Here is a 19,660-nt window from a genome sequence, read left to right on the forward strand (position 1 = left end):
AAGTAAGAAGTTTATCTCTTACTTCCCTCAAAGACAGGTCAAAGTCACCTCAGGAACTAGTCTCTTTTCTAAGCGTTTTGTTTGATTATCTGGAGGAGCATCACAGAACCACAACCTTTAGGACAGTAATGACCAGCTACACACCAACACTGGGAAGGCTCGGCCAAACTTGACTGGGTATTTGGCCTAGAAGGACTGCAGGATTTATCTCACTTGTCTTTCCTTGCCCCGGACAGACCGAGGGGGAGTGGCGCCACCTCAGGAACGTGTCCTCCACTGAGGCGGCGCCAGACTTCTACCGGCAGCTCACCACCCGCCAGATGCTCGACCTTCACCAGCGATACAAATTCGACTTCGATCTTTTCGGCTACACCCTTGACGCCTATCTGCCCCTGGCCACGGACGCCCCCGCTCACTCTCACCTTCTCTCTTAATGTGTGCGTGCCTGAGTGAGTGAATGAATGTGTGTGTGTTCCCTGCAGTAGGGGAAGGACGAGCTGGCCACACACACCACGGCTCGCTGGAGGAACACTGCTGCTGCGTCCCCTGTGTGCTGCAAGAGGCGCCTGCAGGGAACGAGGCGCAGGGTCTGTGAATCCCTTCCGCTGTGCTTTTATTCTCACAGTGAGACAAGGCTTGCCTTGTCTTGGTTACCTCCGTTTAAGGGAGTTTACTTATCTATATTTATTTGTTTATTTATTCCATTTTTACTTATATATCGATTTATGGTATATGCATATATTCGTATGTATTTTTGTCCTGTATCAGGACTGTTCCAGTGGTCTGGTATGAAGAATCCTTGCAGCATTATTACCCGGCACTAATGCAGTGATGCTCGCATGTTACGCAACTCTGTTCGAATTTTTTTAACAAAATAAAGCTTCTTTACACGTATTATATTTACGTTTTTCTTTGAAGGTCTTATATTGTCGTTTCTCCACATTCTGTTGCAATGCCCCTGGGTTAGAGGTCCCCCTGTCCAGGCCAGGGAGCGGAGTGGTGCACTGTGGTGAGCCAGGTAGTCATGGGGAATGGTGCCAAGATTGGTAAGTGTGGGACCATCACCTTCACGGGTCGTGGGGCGTGGGCGTGTCGTGGTGGTCGTCAGTGCTGGAACCTGCTCAGACGTGGTGGTGTTAGCCACGTCCACCAGTGAGGGTAGGCAGCTTCCTCGCCGCCTCCCTGTACAGATACTACCGAAACTCCTATACATCAAGGCCTAACCGACTGTTTCCCTGCAAGCCTGTCATTACCGGACAGATCAGGTGGGTGCAGTGCATAACAATGAGGTGCACACAGCATGGCCGCCACTGCGTCATGCCTGCGCCTCAGCGGGAAGGTTATGAAACTTCCTCCTCTTAAAAGTGTGTCATTACCTTCACCTGCGCCCCTTTCCCGCCCCGTTACCTACTTCCCCGCGACTCTACCTGTGCTCGGGTGACGGCTGGCGGCGGGGCAGCGGTGTGTTTACAGGGCCACATAAAACAAAACACAAGACCAAGCTCGAGGCCTCACCACCAGGAAGAGTTCAAAGTCCCGTCACCACCTCACCATTTACGTTGTTACTCATAATATTCGAGACTTTTGCCGGGTTGTAGTGACCTCATTAGTGGCCTTGCTGCCTTGCGTAACATTTGGCCCTCTCGAGACTATCTAACCTAACCGAGACGAACTCAGTCACGTTTTTTCTTCACCATTTCTGTCATGTCATCGTGAATTTGCTGTCTTGGTGAGCTTAACGTCCTGTCAGATCAGCTTGGTGGTGGTTACGTGACGGTGCTTTTAAACCCTTCGCCTGTTAATGATAGTAAGTTACATGTGACTCTTGGTAAGACTGATAAAACACTAAAGCATTAATGTTTGTCCAAAATACTTGACAACTCTTCTGTCTGTTAGTGATGCCATGAATTCACTATACTTTAACCCTTTCAGCATCACGACTCAGGATTAATATTATTCCGTGTACGATTAGTAATATTTCGTATATGACTTTATGAAGTTTAACATGATTTTTGTCGTGATGAGGACGTTGACAATCATCTCTTAGCTACTCATCCACAATCATCATACCTCCCTTTACTATTCTCGTACTAATAACTCATTTTATGCCTCTAGAAAACTGTCCACTACTGAATAGATCAAACGTGTAGCAGACCATTCTGTGAAGCCTGTGTTACAGGGTAAGGAATGTAACTTGTGTAAGACTTATTGTTAAAAGAGATAAGATAACAGATAAGGAGGAGATTTTTAACCCTACGCTGGGGAATAAACATGTTATTCGAAATAGATCAAGGATGAGTCTCATCTGCCTATGTGTACATGCAGGCAGAAGGTGAGGGGGAAGTACGGGGCAAGAGAGCAATGTCACCATTTACTATTAAGCATTCTGAGACATTCCAGCCTCTCACCTACTTTATATTCCTTTATAACTCCTAGTGGGAGTTGTCGGGGCTTTCAAAGGAGGTTTTATAGTTCCAGTAATAGTTATTTTGGGTTTTCAAGGGTGCTTTTATGGTTCTAATGACAGTTACTGGGGCTTTCAAAGGTGCTCTCATGATAGTGACACTGATTAAGATCCTCCACCACTGATAAGATAAAATATCACAGGAACCTGACTTACCACTTCTATGGCTTTTAAAAACTGCCACAGTAAAAGTTATTAGTTTTCAAGAGTGCTTTCATGACTCTAGTGACAGTCCAACAACTATTTTGTGATATCTGTGATAGATAAAAGCACTGTGAGAACTTGAATGATCACCTCTGTGGCCTTTGAAAACAGTCCAAATGAGAGTCCAAAGTTTAAAGAACACAAGTCTCAGCCCTGTATTCAGAAACACTCTGCTTTCTCACCACGACCATTTTCAAAGGCCACACAGATGATTAGCCGAGTTCTCGAGATTGTTTCGCCTTTTAATTATGTAAAAATCTTGTTAATCTGTCACAGAGAACGTGAAAACGCCCTTAAAAACCCTTATAGATTTAACTGTACCTTTTTGAAAGTAGTGGAGGTGAGACGCAGGAAGGGTTCAAAATATGGTCCTCAGTTACCCATTTGTGATTTGTCAGCAGTGGAAGAAAAGTGAGTCGTGCGCTTCATCACGGCCACTTGTTATGTAGTGAAAGATTAACAAGATTAGCGATCACTGCGTCTCTCCCATTAAGTTTTGAGTAGCTACAGGTTAACTCTGCTGCCTTGTAAAGTGAGTGGTTAGATACTCCTCCTTCCTCCCTCTCCATTTCAGAGCCAGTCGTGCATCCCATCAACGCCGGTATTCAGAAACGCTCTGCTCTCTCACCACGACTGTTTTCAAAGGCCACAGAGATGCATAGCCGTGTTCTAAATAGTGTTTCTCCTCTTAATAATGTAGAAATATTGTTAAAATGTCACAAGAATCATAAAAACACCCGTAGAAATCCGTGTAACTTCAACTAGAACCTTTTGAAAGTAGTGGAAGAGCGGCGCAGTGTTTCAGAATACGTAATGTGGTTCTCCCTCCTCTCTCCCTCTCCAGTCCAGAACCACTGCTTTTATAGTCAGTCCTGCAGCGTTCTAGGGAAGGAAGGGAGGAGACACGGAGGTTAGGTGCCCACAGGGATGTTTTTTTAGACCACCTGGACCGTTAATGAGTAGTTCTGGCTGGTTCCTCCTCCTCCTCCCCCTCCCCCTCCTCCATCTCCGCATCCTCGTCCTCCTTATCCTCCTCCTCCATCAACCCCGCCGCCTCCACTTTCTTCTCCTCCTGTTTCTTCTTCTCTTCCTCTTCCTATTCCTCTTTCCTCTTCTGTTTCTCCTTCTCTCCCTCCTCATCTTCCTTCTCCTCTTTCTACTTCCCTCCCTCCTCATCATTCTCCTCTTTTATCTTCTTCTGTGCCTCCTTTTCCTCCTTCTCTCTCTTCTTTGGTTTCTCCTTCTCTCCCTCTTCCTCTTCCTCATCCTCTTTCTTCTTTTGTTTTTCTTCTCTCCCTTCTCCACTTCATTTTTTTTTTTTCTTCCTTTTCTCCTCTCCCTCCTCCTCTTCCTTCTCCTATTTCTAGTTCTCTCCTTCCTCATCTTTCTCCTCTTTCTTCTCTTGTGTTTCTTCCGCTTCTTCCTTCTCTAATTTTCTCATCTGTTCTCTCTCTCTCTCTCTCTCTCTGTCTCTCTCTCTCATCTTCCTCCTCCTTCTCCTCCTCCTCCTCCGCTATCTCCACATCCACTAACTAGCTAAACGGTAATTCAAATAACAGTTATTGTCACTTGTTAAACTATTTCACACGCGCGCGCACGTCCTCCTTCCCCCCCCTACACACACACACACACACACACACACACAAACACACACACACACATCTCTTCCTGCCTCGCTTTACCTGTTTTGTAATGATCACCATGACACCACTGCATTACCAGCACTCTGAGAGACACACAGACATACGGACATAAGTGCACCTTGGCTCTTCATTCCTTCAACCAAGAGTTATCACCGCTATAAAAAAAAAAAAAAATGTGCTTTGTGATTATACGAAGGAAAACTGTGAGAAGTACCCAATGAAACTGTCGAGATTACTTATCAGAGAGGAGGAGAAGGAGAAGGAGGAAAAGAGGGAAGGAATAGAGGAGATGATGGAGGAGGAGAAAATCAGGAAAGAAGAGAAGGAGAGAAAGAATGAAGAGGCGTCAGAAGTAAAGGAGATACGGTCATTCATCTCTTCCCCTTCCATTCCCCCTTCCCTTCCCCTCCATGAATGGAAGAAAGAAATTTGACTAAAGCCAGGTGGTGACTCTCTCTCTCTCTCTCTCTCTCTCTCTCTCTCTCTCTCTCTCTCTCTCTCTCTCTCTCTCTCTCTCTTTACACGTCATCCTCTCTTTGTTTTTAGGGCCTCTATCACTTATCTGTTTGAGAGAGAGAGAGAGAGAGAGAGAGAGAGAGAGAGAGAGAGAGAGAGAGAGACGTATAACAAACTTTCCCCACTCAAACCACAGAAGGTGCGGGGCGGCATCACCAATGGCCTTGTGTGGCGTAAAAGAGGCTAAGGGATAATGAGTCTTCGTGAATTCACCGCCTCGCCTTACCTGCACGGCTGTAGTGACCCTTTGTGTACACTGAGTAATGTTATGAACCTTTATTTACGCGGTATAAGTGGTGTATTTGATGTTACATGTTGGGTGAATCTCCTGCAGAATCGGGGTTCGTGTAAATCCCTACGTGTGTTTGCGCCGCGTTGTTTAGGTTCTTGATTTGAGGGTTATAAGGTTCAAGAAGCGTACAGAAGCTTTTCAGAATCCTCCCAATGAAAGCACCACGTCAGTCCCCAAAACATTTTCAAAACCCACCGAAGTTTCTCAAAATGCTCCCAAGAAATTTTTTTTTAAATCTAAAACACATCAAAATTTCTCAAAAGGCTCAGAAAAAATATAATTCCAAAAACACTTCCAAATCACATCAAAGTTTCTCAAAATGCTCCAAAAAAATCATATGAAAAAAAAAATCTCAAAATCGTCTCACAAAAGATCAAATAAACCGCAAAATATCTGCAAAAAAGACATTAAAATTTCTCAAGATCCGCTTAAAAACAAAAAAAAAACAAGGCCAGAAATCATTTCCAAAAACACAGAAAAACTTCTCAAAATCTTATTATTTTATATCTCCTAATTATTTTTTTTCTTTTTCTAATTATTTATTTTCTTTTTTTTTTTTTTTGCATAATGAAAAATGCTGATTACTTTTTTATTTCCTCCCCATAGGACCGCACAGAGTAAGAAAAAATTAGGATATATTAATAGTAAATAAATTCCCCTTAAAAGCCTTAAAACCACAATTTCCCGAACATTATAAAATATACCCATTGCCTTCGAAAGTTCGGTTTTCATTCAGTCTATTAATTGCGATGTCCATTTGAGATTATCATCGATAATCATCCTGTGAAATAATATTTCTTTAAACTGCGGGTAAAGTGTAATTATCGAACATAATAATTGCAAGTGTTAAGTAATATTAGTATTAATGTTCGTGTTCATTTATTACTTATAATTCACAAGTTTTTAGTTCTGAATTTAATGTGAAATGATCCAAGAAACAAAGAAAAACTTCTCAAAATCATAAAAACACCAAAGTAAATCCAAAAATACTTTCAAAACACACGGAAATTCTCAAAATCCTGCCAAAAAAACATTAAAACAAACCCCAAAAACACTTCCAAAACACACTAAAACATTTAAAAATTCTCTCCCGCTCCCGCCCCGTCCCCGCTAAAAAAATCGTAATTTCAGTATTATCCGAAGTGGTTGTAGGAAACTCTGCAATGGGGTCATTAATTGTTAATGCTTTGGGATCCTGCCTAGATCAAACTCTCTCTCTCTCTCTCTCTCTCTCTCTCTCTCTCTCTCTCTCTCTCTCTCTCTCTCTCTCTCTCTCTCTCTCTCTCTCTCTCTCTCTCTCTCACATACGGCTTACCATCTAACCAATAAAACCTTCAAAGCTACGTAGGCTAGGATTTCATCGTCCCTGCGAGGAGATTGACCTCCCTCCCACCACCTAAATCTCGCGCCAGGGACCAGTTCCCGCCCCGCTCCGTACCCACCTCGTAAAGACTGCAAACCGTGCCCCGCGATATCCCGGACAAAAAAAAAAAAAAAAAAGGAAATGATGAGGATGATGGTGGTGGTGGTGGTGGTGGTGGTGGTGGTTTTGGTGGTGATGATGATGATGGTAGTAATAGCAATAGTAATAATAATAATAATAATAATAATAATAATAATAATAATAATAATAATGATAATGATAATAATAATAATAATAATAATAATAATAATAATTATTATTATTATTATTATTATTATTATTATTATTATTATTATTATTTGTTTATTTATTTATTTTTATTTATTTATTTATTCATTTTATTTATTTATTTTTATTTATTTATTTTTTTTTTACTCGCTGTCACCTTTCTGCATCGCCATCAGGAGATAACCGGTTAGCCGTGGAGAAAAGGAAATTATTCACGCAGCTTTGTCGTTTCATTCCTGTTTAGTTGTTAAGCTTCTGAAGACTCACGCAATTCTTCAGTAATGTTCTGATTCTTTGACCTTTATACATTCTCTCACCGCTATTCTGTCCACCTCCCTAATGCAAGAGTTAACCAGCATTCTCAGTCTTTCATCCCTTTCACTGGTAAATTCTAGAACTCACTGCCTGCTTCTGTACGTATTTTCCCCTATCTATGACTTGTACTCTTGCAAGAGGAAGACTTCACGACACTACTCATAAATTTAGGTAATCTTTTTCGCTCAACTCTTTGGGGACTGGCAGGGTCCACCACTCCCCGTTTTTTTTTTTTTTCTTTTTGTTCTCCTAGGTCAATCTCTCTTTCTCTTAAAAAGAAAAAAAAAATCGCACTAATTCCGCCACTACTTTCACTCCACCACATTCCACCGGGCCTCTTCCTTGCATGGATATGTCTCCTCCGTCTCAGAAAGCCTTAGACATTTCGAACACCTCATAAATTCTAAATGACCACCGCTAAAGGTAAACACCGTAAGTGAAAGGTGAAGAATAAACATTTTTACGGTATATCAAGTAAGGTTATCAACTGTCCCAGCGTTTATTTCCACTTTATTCATTTTTCTGCATCTCCACCGCTCATCAGGAAGGAAGGACGAGCCCCCAACACACCTCCTCCACCCTCCAATACATCGTTGTTCTTGTGACTTCTGCTGATAAGTTCCAGCCGCAGAGATATGCTTGTGGGCTGTTTCGTGCTTCGTAATTCACAAACACAAGGCTTCCTCAGTCTCCGTACAGGGGGCGGTTAATGTAAACCCCGCCGTCACATGGAAGCCCCACAAACACCCAATCATGTTTGTGGGCTGTTCTTAAATTAAGATTTCTCTTTTATCACCGCAGCTCTTATTTGATTGTTGATTAAGTCCGTTCCACCTGTATACCACTCCTGCTACTGCCTGTTTCATAAATCTGCTATCTTATTAATCGATTGTCATGAGTTGTCTTAATTTGGTTATAAGTGGTGGGTTTTCTTTATAAAATCTTTGTTAAACTATTTATATCTATTTAAAATTTGCAGTCAGGCTTTCCGTCTCTCTCTCTCTCTCTCTCTCTCTCTCTCTCTCTCTCTCTCTCTCTCTCTCTCTCTCTCTCTCTCTCTCTCTCTCTCTCTCTCTCTCTCTCTCTCTGCAACAAAATGAATTCATCAGTAATATGCTTATGGTCCTGAAGGAGAGATATGTAGTCAGAACATTACACCAAATCATAATTACAGATTAATAAGTATCAGCAGCAGCTTGTAATGCACATAAACAAGGTTATAACAAGGGGGATGTAGGCAAAATTCTTAGGATCAGCAACCAGGGTAGAACAAGAAATAACGGGTTCAAGCTTGAAAAAAATTAGGTTTAGGAAAGAGATAGGAAAAAAATTGGTTCTCAAATAGAGTGGTAGATGAGTGGAACGGACTCAGTAATCATGTTGTTAGTGCTAGGACACTAGAGAGCTTTAAGAGAAGATTAGACAGGTTTATGGATGGTGATAATAGATGGAAATAGGTAAGTATATTTCATACAGGGACTGCCACGTGTAAGCCTGGTCGCTTCTTCCAGCTTCCCTTATTTCTTATGTTCTTATGTTCTTAAACCTACAGTGTGCACTTTCACAATGACGCTGACTCGTGACTGTGATTTTTTTTTCTTGTGTGTGTGTGTGTGTGTGTGTATGTATGTGTTTAGATTAGTTGCCACAAAATTATGTGCCTATTTCTGATTTTAAAAGTTATATTTTGTCTTTTTCATGTAAAGTTTCATTTCCGATTTTCTTATATTTATCCTATGTTCAGGGGGAGGCTGTTGTTTTATGTCTTTATATGTACTTCATCTTTTATACACAACAATCAGTCAGCGGAATCAAATTAATCAGAATTACATAAAGTTATCACCGCTGGAGGTGCGTGAGGCGGTGCACCATCATCATCATCATCAGCAGCAGCAGCAGCAGCAGTCAGTGGCCCCGCAGCAGCAAGAAGTTGGCAGTGTCTCGTCACTTGTTGTTGTGTTATCATGGTCCGCGTGTCCGCCTGTGCCACGCCCCTCAGGCGCCTGCTGCTGACCTGTTCTGGCACCAGGGCCACTGCGGGAGGCATCAGGGCCCTGGGAACGTCCCTCGTGTGAGTATGCGGAGGAGTAGTGAGGGTCTGGTGAGGTGCAGTGCCCGGCTGAGGACTTTCCCTTGCTGGTGGCATGGTGAGGCACACTTGGCACCCTCGCCTGTGTGGCACTTACCCTAAGGTGTGTATGTTGTAATCGCTGTACGGTCATGACATTGGAGGTCATGGAAGTACCCATAACTTGCTCATTTCCAGACTTCATTTCTGGGTAAACTGACGCAATGAAGGCATCAGCTGTGAAATTAACTGAATGAATCAAAACTTTTCCCAATGTAGCCCTCTGATGAAGACTCCAGTTTTATTTCAGCATTATCCCAAACATCATCTCCAGGGCCACCAGCACGGGCCAGAGCCAAACATCAGTGTTCATACAAAAGTAGGGCACCAGACTTCTCACAGATTACGGGCGACCTTTGCCCCATCACCCAGATACGCCCTCACCACTTTGATACACTACCGTTGGATAATATTGAAATAACATCAACATTTTCATCTGAGAGCTGGTTTAGGTTTAGTAAGGTATTATAATTATGTAAAAGGATGGATAGATGGATATGTGGTGGGTCATAAAACAACAGGGCCAGTCGGAATGTGAGTAACTCCTGAATATACATAGAGTTGAAACGTCAACATTTTTTATCATACGATATTTTTGCACTATGCCAGGATGTATTGAAATGCTATGCTATGATAAACTTCAAGATCATTCTCTCTCTCTCTCTCTCTCTCTCTCTCTCTCTCTCTCTCTCTCTCTCTCTCTCTCTCTCTCTCTCTCTCTCTCTCTCTCTCTCTCTCTCTCTCTCTCTCTCTCTCTCTCTCTCTCCTAATAAACTACTCCCCATGGTTCCAGGAAAAATGATGAGGCTACTCCGTACCGCCCCTCCACTGTGGTTGCCCCCAACATGATGGACATTGGGGTCCGGACAATCTTCAATGAAGACCACGACATCTTCCGAAAGTCAGTCCGAAAGTTCTTCACAGATGAAGTGCTGAAGTACCACAAGCAGTAAGTGAAAACCCATGAAGCCCAGGCAATATCACTGTGTACTTGCAGAGGCTTTGTGGGTGTTTGGATATCTCATAGTAGACTTGTAAGATTGTATAGGCAAGAGGTATGGGTTGCAGTGACCATAGTAGGCTAGAGGTATGTGTTACAGTGACCACTAAGAATAAGAGGTGTGTTGTAGTGGCCAGTTGGAATAAGAGGTGTGTTGCAGTGATCAGAGAAGGAATAAGAGGTGTGTTCCAGTTACAAGAGTAGGAACAAGAGGCATGGGTTGCAGTGGTCAGTAGGAATGACAGGTGTGGATTCCAGTGACCAGTAGGATTAAGAGGTGTGGTTGCAGTTACCAGAGTAGGAACAAGAGGTGTGTGGTTGCAGTTACAAGAAGTGTGTGGTTCCAGTTACAAGAGTAGGAAAAGGTGCGTGTTACAGTGGCCAGAGTTAACCCAGTGTAAACCCGCAGCTGGGAGAAGGATGGGAACATCTCCCGGGAGTGCTGGCTGAAGGCAGGGGAGCAAGGATTGCTGGGCACAGACACTCCTGCAGAACACGGAGGCATTGGGGGAGACTTCAAGGATGCAGCAATCATCATGGAGGAACAGTAAGGATTGCCCCATTGTGACTGACTTACTGACTGCTTGCTTTATGTTGTTGATAATATAAGCCCCAGCATAAATTTGTTATCTGTAGTGACTAGATATACAAAAGCCCTAAAGATTATCTTCCTGCCTAGTGGTACATTATGTTGTTAATATAAACCACTGCATAAATCTGTAAGCTGTTGTTACCAGAGATATGAAGCCCAAAAAATTATCATATGGTCTTGCAATCATTATGGTTCTGATGTCTAGAGCAGTAAACTTTATACCAGACACCTTGCACTACTGTGATTGAATTAGACACTGACTGGTACATTATGTTGTAAATATTATAAACCATAGCATAAATCCCTATCATCTGTAGTGATCAGAGTTGCAAAGGCCCTAAAAATTGTCTTAGGATCTAGTCTATGGTCTTGATGTCTAGGGCGCAGCACTTCATACTTTCCTATCAGGGCTTCACTTCCCAGCCAGGGCAGCTTTCTAGGCAAAAATTTATCTTGCCTTTTAGTCACTTTCTCTATGTTATTATGACAAACCAAAAATGGGACATGCATGACAATTTGTGTTTGGTGTGCTCATGATCACCACAGTGCTTCAAAAGGCATGTTCTTGTGAGACCGTTGGCTGCTGCCCTGCAGATCCCTGTCATGGCTACATTGGTAGGCGTACATGGCATCTTGGTATTGATTGTTTGGGCAATTAGTTGTTTGTTAACCAACATGAAACTTAGTACCTCTTTGTCAAAAGAAAATGTGATTGGTTTAATCAGAATGAGATGTTGTTAGTAAATGTTTAAATGTTTAAGTGACAGATGAATAGTTATAGAGCAGGAAAATTGATTATAAAATAGAACTTCAACTGAATTACAGGACTGATATATTCATTTCAAACAGGTAACTTAGGTACATCTGGCAACCTGCTTACAGACACTCTTGTGAAATATTGTAGATAGGAACAAAGTATCCAAGTCAAAAATCAACACACAAAGATCATTCACATTTCCACTAATTGTCAGTAGGAGGCATGGGAAGTGGATGCAAACAATAGCATTCTCATGTGTACCCAAGTGGCTTCTCTATTCATTTGTTCCCTTGTGTGCATTACAACATATCAGGTGTGAGGCACAAAGGCAGTGGTGGTGCTGGTGGCAGTCCCAAGAAATGCCAGGCCATGACAGTGGAAACAAAAGTGGACACAATAAAAAAAGTAGATGTTTTATCCCTAAATCTTGAGCTGTGTGAAACTAAAACATTTTTGTACCAATAAGAGAAAAATAGTAGTGTTGGACTTCATTGACTCGGAATGGAGCCTGTTTGTAAGTCTGTCATCAATTGTAGTTATTATTACTGGATATTCCTTTCCTGTATTGAATGACAGCTAAAGCATGATAATAGTTAACATAAGTACTGACTTTTCAGGTCCTATGTGAATTGTTCAGGGCCTGGGTTTCCACTGCACTCCCAGATTGTCATGCCATACATCACCCATTATGGCTCTCCAGAACAGATTGAGAAGTTCATCCCTGACATGGCTGCTGGTAAAAAGATTGGGGCCATCGCCATGACAGAGCCGGATGCTGGCAGGTGAGGCACATCACTGAGGGAAGAGATAAACACCTATAAGTTCTGAATCGTCTCTGCCAGATTTTCTCACCCCCCACCGGCTAACTCTGTACAGCAACCTTATCTATCCATTTATGGAGTATGCTTCACATGTATGGAGGGAGCTTCCACTCACACAGGATAGAATCAAAAGCATTTTGTCCTATCAACTCCTTTCCTCTGACTGACAGTCCTCAGCCTCTTTCACATCAATGCAGTATTGCATCTCTTGCTATCTTCTATCATTGTTTTCATGCTAACTGCTCTTCTGATCTTGCTAAGTGCATGCCTCCCCTCATCCCGCAGCCTCATATTCTCCTTGCATTCAACTTTGAGTGTTCTCTTGGCGTGGCCCAGACGAGGCACCATACACACAGAAGCTTTATTCACACTCTGACCCCCATTGGACCCCGATGGAAAGGGATAGTCTTGTGGCCCTCTGTACTACACCCCAGGAGCTCAGACACAGCACAGCTTACCACACACATCCACAGCAAGGCCTGACAGCATACACTGGTTTGCCACTGCCCCTTCATAATTAGACTGTTGCCTTCCCCACACCTCTTCCAATCCTGAGACCACAGCAGATGTAGGATACTTCCTACAGAGTGGTCCACATACTGAGTAGGTCCATATGCCAATGATCCCCACCAAGTGCACCAACAGTTACTCCCAGGGGTCAAGACTGTCATTTTCATGCACTCACCACTGTCGCTCTCCATTCACTTCTATCGCACATAATCGCTCTTGTTTGCTGCACAGTCTTTCCCCTCATTCATATGTAATCACAGCTTAAACCACTGTTATCTGGGCCTGCTATGGTCACAATTGTCCCAATATGTTTCCCAGCTGTCTTTTGGTGAGGTGGTCAGCTGTTGACCTGTGGAGCCCTATCACAGCCATCCTCTTTGAGGAGATTTTTAAGGAACATGCAGCTAATATATACATAAATAGATATATTACATTATGAAATAGATGTAGAGGTTGAAGTAATAGAAAAGAAAAAGATTATGCCTGATTATTCCTTTTTTGCACTTATTATAATTAAGATCAATTATTCATATATGATGGTTCATTTAGGTGGAGCAAGCACAACTTTCCCTTTGACTTCCTCCACAGTGACCTGCAGGGGATCCGCACCAATGCCCGCCAGGATGGTGATGACTGGATCCTGAACGGTTCCAAGATTTACATCACTAATGGCTACATGAGTGACGTGGTGATTGTGGTGGCCATCACAGACTCCTCGGCCAAAAGCAAGGCTCATGGCATCTCCCTCTTCCTGGTGGAGGAGGGCATGCCGGGCTTCAAGAAAGGACGCAAGCTGGACAAGATGGGCATGAGCGCTCAGGTGAAGATATTTTTAAGGATGTGTTTTCCTTCTCTCACTTTGTAATATCTAATTAAAGAGGAAATGTTAATAATGAAAATGTGAAAAATTGAGTTCTGAAATGTTTGTGGAATATGTTCATTACCAAACAGGAGCAAGCTTTCTTCAGTCTGCTTATTGTTAACATTTCTGTACTAAAGTCAAAACCTATTTGACAGGTGAGAGTTGCCAAGGTCAAGTGAACCCTCAGAGTATTTAATTCAAGAGTTTTGTACAATTACATGTGTTCAATTAAACAATGTTTGTGAAAGTATAAACATTGAGTCTGCTGTCAGTGATTCAACTGTGTAGTACATCAGACAGGTATTGTAACAGGAAACCTCTAAATTTTTAGTTCATTGCTTTAGCAAAAGGTGATGGTGGTAGTGAATGGAGAGTAACTATAGCTGCATAAATGAAATACAGCCTGTCAGTCCTCTGCCAGAAGTTCACCCACATCTGGTAAAATTAGCTGATCTTATCAGGTGCAGGAAGGCAAAATTGATTTGTTATGATCAAGTGAAGGTTAACATGCTTCTTTCTACAGGACACAGCAGAACTGTTCTTTGAGGACGTTCGCCTGCCCCCCTCGGCTCTGCTAGGGAAGCCCAACCAAGGCTTCTTCTACCTGATGAAGGAATTGCCTCAGGTATGTTTTTGTAGGATCAGGAAATACCAGGAACCTGTTTATTTGTGTTCTCTCATTTATTTGATTTTCTGAGTTCTGTCATTTATATATTTCTTTCTGGGTACTACTTTTTTCTTTATATATATATATATATATATATATATATATATATATATATATATATATATATATATATATATATATATATATATATATATATATATATTCTTTTATAATGAAAGAAAACAGACTAAAGTATATAGCATATTTGTAGATGAAAACTGACAACTCCTATTTCCTAGAAATCACATGGGAAAAAAAAAAAACTATCAATGGTGTTTCTGATATGCAATGATATTCCTTGTTAAGAGAACCACAAGTGTAAGGTGGATTATTCCTAACAGAACTGCAGATTCAGAATTAAAGATACATGTGAACTGAGCAGAGGCCAAATTTTTATTATTCCACCAAGAAATCTCGTGATCCCAGACCCTGACAGACCATCCTAGCTTTCATAGACACATTAGAAAGAAGACAGCTATTGATGGTAAGACTGATGGTGTCTCCACAACAGGAGCGGCTTCTAATTGGGATCATGTCCTGTGCAAACTGTGAGTGGCAGCTGGAGGAGACAAGGGAATACTTGCGTAACAGGAAGGCTTTTGGCAAGACCCTGTCTAACCTACAGGTGAGTTATTGTTCCATGCACTTATTTCATTACACAACTGGAGGGGTTGGCTGTACACGTGTGCACCATATCCAGGAACTGTCAGGCGTACAGAGCCTTGCTTCATTTGCAACTTTTCAACATTTTCAGCTGAGAACTGTATTTTCCATAGTGCTTTCATTGTACATTATCTTGAATATTTACATGTTTATTCCTGATGCTGATTACTCTTAAAACTTGATTTTTTTTTAACTTATAGTCTGCATAAATTCAGAACATTTGTAGTACTGCATAATTCTATACCAAGAAACAAGACCACATGGTACAAATTTCTGTAGATCTTTCCAATACTTGAATTTGTCTGCCCTTGAGGTATGATTTGAATACTGACACAAAAAACTGGACCAAATTTGGAGCCTTGCTTTCTATGTGCACCACAATCTTGTTCATGAGTGACTGTTAGGGGTGAGGCATCCTGGTCACGGGTGCATCACACTGTTTTCTTCTAATGATAAGTGACCATGCTCACAGCCAGTCCACCCTATTGAAGTCAGACCAAGAGCTACACAACAAACTTAAAAGCAAACGAAAAACAGATAAAATAATGTTAGTTTATATGGACAATAAATGGCATGTTTATCAGCTTAATTATTAAATTTTTACTTGTCTTTATGGATTCATCAACCTTGCTTAGTGAGAGGAGTGTGGTCATGATTATGCTGATGTTAATGATGGTGGTGGTTGAGTAGTGAAAAGTACTTGAGTTCTTCACCATGTAATATTTGATGATTGTTGCTGAAATTGGATTACCCATACAGGGGCTAACAATATGAATGATGTGTGTATGAGCGTGCGGTGTTTTGCCTGAGCCACCACATGTGTGATTGCCAGCCTGGTATATAGATAGGTAAATGCTTCCATCATTTGAAATGAGGTCACAGGTAACAGTAATAATGGTAAAATAGATATGAGATTTTAATTGAGATTTTACTTTCAGACAATTCGACACAAAATGGCAGAACTGAAAACAGAAATTTGTGTGAGTCGAGCATTTACTGACCAGTGTATTCAAGAACACTCAATGAAGAAGTTGGGAGATGAGGGGGCATCCATGTGCAAATACTGGTAAGTCCTGTCTTTTAGTTGTTATTTTCTTTGCTCTTTAAACACAGACAGAATCAACCATCATAAATTAATTTGGAGACAATTAGGTCTGCTTGATATAACAAAAGCTGGGAGTTTCTAAAATGAAGACAATGTAGTTTTTATTTTAGTTGAGTGAATATGAGACAGATGTGACATTGCATGGGAGTGAAAGGAAGGAAGGTGGAGAAAATCATCAGGGAGGAAGTGATGAAAACAATAAAAATAAAAGTAATGCCAAAGCAGCAGGTCAAATTATGGAGGAGAAATTGTTATTAAATGTATGCACAAGATTTATGGGACAACATGAAGAGAGGAGAGGGTACTGGGAAACACAGCAAAGGTCATTATGCCAGTCTAGAAGGACAGTAGAAGTGAGTGTGGTGATCATACCCATTATTAGCCTGACTGGACTAAAGAGTGCCATGGATCTCCCCCTGCTCCTGGCTCCCCCACTGCTGTGGTTCACTGTGCAATGTTACATCCAGGGTAATGGACTCATATCAGTACAGCATTCACAACATAAGAATACATACTCTTCCTTCAGCTGCCACACAAAGATTGCCACACCAGATCACCCATCTCTGCCTTACTGTTGCTTGCATCTTTTGTTACCCTTGTTATCCTCATGCCTTTCTTTGGTGCATCTATAAACCCTCTTCTTCCTCCTGCTGGGTGGATCCATCTCCAGTCTCCTCCTCCCTACCCATCTCTACCTTACTGTCATATGCATCTTTTGTTACACTTACTATCCTCATGTCTTCCTTCATTGCATCTATAAACTGTCTTTAGCCTTCCTCTCGTCCTCCTCCTGGGCAGGTCTGTTTCTCCTCATCTCTGCACAAATCACTTCAGTCTCCCCATCAGTCTCCCTGCATCAGTCTCCTCTCTCTTTGCCTTGCTCCCAAAGTGACATGTTTGATGCATACACCACAGCAGCATAGTTCAGAGGGACTGAGGCATGTTTTCATCTCCCCCAGGTTACAAGTTTTGGTTCATTAGATCTGTTTTTTGCATCATGTATTTGTGTTGTACCATCTGCCAAGGAATGCATGTAATTCCCACACATCTGTTACAGTAATCTGGTGTGCTATGGGTCATTTTACAGTATTTTCCAGTGTGCTAAACTCTCATAAAGAGAGTCCACAGAGATGATTAGTTTGGTTCTCATGTGTTTTTCTTTCATTGATTATGCAGAACCATTATTAAACCATCACTAGAATAATGAAAGTCTCTTTTGAAAACACCAATAACTTCCACTAGAGCCTATTAATGTCAAGATAAAGAGCTGAAACATTTGCAAGTACAGCCTACAGGGCATACAGCAATCTGAATTAATTATAGCCACCATACTCAGTCAACCTTCCATCTTCATTGCAGGATGTCCGACCTGCAGAACAGGGTAGCAGGCCATTGTGTGCAGCTGTTTGGTGGTTGTGGCTACATGACAGAGTACCCCATCAGCAAGGCCTATGTGGATGCCAAGGTGCAGACCATTTATGGCGGCTCCAATGAAATCATGAAGGAGCTCATTGCTCGCTGCATTTTCCGGTAGTGTTTCTGTGACGATGATGATGAGGATGATGGAAGGTGATGCCAAGAGGCACAGCTTTAGTACTCATGTTTTTTTCTGTTTAGGTTTCTGACACTTGCTGTTACTATACTGTGGCTTCTTTTCCTGTAATATCTGCTGTGTTCAGTCTTATGCATTGATGCAGTGTACTCTGTTCCTCTGCACTCTCAATTTATGATTTACTTCTGACTGTATGTAATAACACTACGTAACACAATTTTTGTCTTTGACAAGTAAGTGTTATTTTCTCTTTCCATTGGAAAACAATAGAAAATGTCCATTATTCCTGTCAAACTTTGCTTTTGTGGCTTCTAGAATGATTTTTTGCCTCAAAATAACTAAATTTCACCATTTTTCCAAATGCTGTCACAGATGATGAATTGACCACATGTGTAGCAGAATACATCTGGAGAATGATTGCAGCCTCTTGATGCCATTTCACCTCTTGTGATGTGTCTTCTCAGGCAGCTAAAGCAAAACTGATTGGTGGTCTGCAAAACCCTACTTTTATATTGTCAAGCAGTACTCTAGAATATTCTTAGTCTTTCTAGAACGTGTTCCAGAATGTTCTCAATCTTTCTAGAATATTCTTGAACCTACTTAAGAATATTCTGAATCACTAGAAAAGTCTTGTAGATTCTAGAAAATTCTTGATACTTCTACATATTTCTACTGTATTCTAGAAAATTCTAGAATATTTTGGAAATGTTTACATTGAATAGAATGTTCTCAAATGTTCTAGAAACTTCTAAGAGTGTCTGGTAGAAGATGTGAAAAGATTCCTGAAATGTAACCAAATTCTTCTAAATATGAGAAATTTCTTGCTAGATCTGGTCAGTTCAAGAATGATCTTATTAAAATTAAAAAAATCTAAAAGAACATTTTATATTCTTCGTTGCATTGTATTAACTTATTTGCAACATTTCAAAAGCAATTATAAGCAATTGAGATTTTGCAAAGGTCTTTACCTGACATGAAAACCATTAGTAACCCATACTATAATGAAATAAGGCAAAAATGTAAATTCAAAAGCAAAGTTTTAGGATCAAAATAACTTTTTTCTATTTTGTTTAGATGGAAATAACTGAAAAATTATGGTTTGGGGCCAAGGACAAGACAAAACTGGAATTTTGTTACATAGCGTACTTTCATAACTTACGTTGAATTCCATCTGTTCTCAATCCTTAGTATTCCTGCTCTCTGTCATCAGATGGATGGTACAGTTTTACTTTGTATTTGGATCCTTGTTGAAAGTTATTATACAAACTTTCCTCCTTTTGTCTTATCTTTATCTATCCATCTGTCTATCTTGTTTTCATCTTATTGTCACCTCCTGTACTCTAATCCCCCCCCCCCCCCCTGCCTTTACTCTTGCTGCTGGAAGTCATCCTAGGATCTAATGGCAACACACAAGTGACCTGCCTTTGGTACTGTGCTGCTCCACACCAGCATCACAAAGGTTATGCAGTGTCATAAAGCAATGCAAGTAATGAAGTATTGTATGAGATAGATTTCATTTGAATTTGTACAGCAGTGTAAATATGGGTGATGGATTGTAAAATTCATTTGGTTGATTCTCTCATAGTAATAGTATGAATGCAATGAAGGAAGTGATGATAATATATAATATAGTTACAGTGTATTCTTCACTGGAAATATTTTTGTAAAATATGAACTTAAGAAATGTTTCAGCACAATGCAATTAGATATAAACCCTTCAAAGCATTTGTTTGAAATAATGCTACCAAGAATTTTGGAATGTAGAATTGGTCTCATTACAGTGAAAGTTAGTTGATGGTTTTCTTACTTAATTTGCCTCTTTATTTACATAGAAGGGCATCCATGAAAGAAAGTCATGGGAGGATGTTCTCAAATTTTTCTTTGCCATCTTCTAATTACTTTTAATAGGCTCAAGTGA

General features: G+C 41.0%; 1 protein-coding gene across 3 annotated transcripts; it reads left to right on the plus strand.

Annotated features, from left to right (window-relative positions):
* The first annotated feature begins 1,749 nt into the window (after window positions 1-1,749).
* On the plus strand, window positions 1,750-19,535 carry LOC135090209 (long-chain specific acyl-CoA dehydrogenase, mitochondrial-like). Of its 3 annotated transcripts, none has more exons than XM_063986686.1 (10): window positions 1,750-1,807; window positions 8,937-9,156; window positions 10,007-10,162; window positions 10,623-10,760; window positions 12,180-12,344; window positions 13,482-13,713; window positions 14,279-14,380; window positions 14,934-15,047; window positions 16,024-16,151; window positions 17,550-19,535. In XM_063986686.1, exons 2-10 carry the CDS (start codon window positions 9,050-9,052, stop codon window positions 17,722-17,724), a joined length of 1,317 nt encoding a protein of 438 aa, XP_063842756.1. In that variant the 5' UTR covers window positions 1,750-1,807; window positions 8,937-9,049; the 3' UTR covers window positions 17,725-19,535. The 3 variants fall into 3 exon arrangements, with proteins under 3 accessions (XP_063842756.1, XP_063842758.1, XP_063842759.1); XM_063986688.1 differs by having other exon boundaries at window positions 1,756-1,807; window positions 8,910-9,156; XM_063986689.1 differs by lacking the exons at window positions 1,750-1,807; window positions 8,937-9,156 and adding an exon at window positions 9,729-9,747.
* The last annotated feature ends 125 nt before the right edge of the window (window positions 19,536-19,660 follow it).

The sequence above is a fragment of the Scylla paramamosain genome, chromosome 34 (assembly GCF_035594125.1).
Source record: "Scylla paramamosain isolate STU-SP2022 chromosome 34, ASM3559412v1, whole genome shotgun sequence".
NCBI classification, from domain to species: Eukaryota; Metazoa; Arthropoda; class Malacostraca; order Decapoda; family Portunidae; genus Scylla; species Scylla paramamosain.

Bases quoted from the DNA above. Each gene is read 5' to 3' on its own strand.
- LOC135090209 (XM_063986686.1), top strand. From the start codon at position 9,050: ATGGTCCGCGTGTCCGCCTGTGCCACGCCCCTCAGGCGCCTGCTGCTG. The intron at 13,714-14,278 runs GTGAAGATATTT...TTCTTTCTACAG, and splicing joins AGATGGGCATGAGCGCTCAG to GACACAGCAGAACTGTTCTT. The intron at 14,381-14,933 runs GTATGTTTTTGT...TCTCCACAACAG, and splicing joins TGATGAAGGAATTGCCTCAG to GAGCGGCTTCTAATTGGGAT.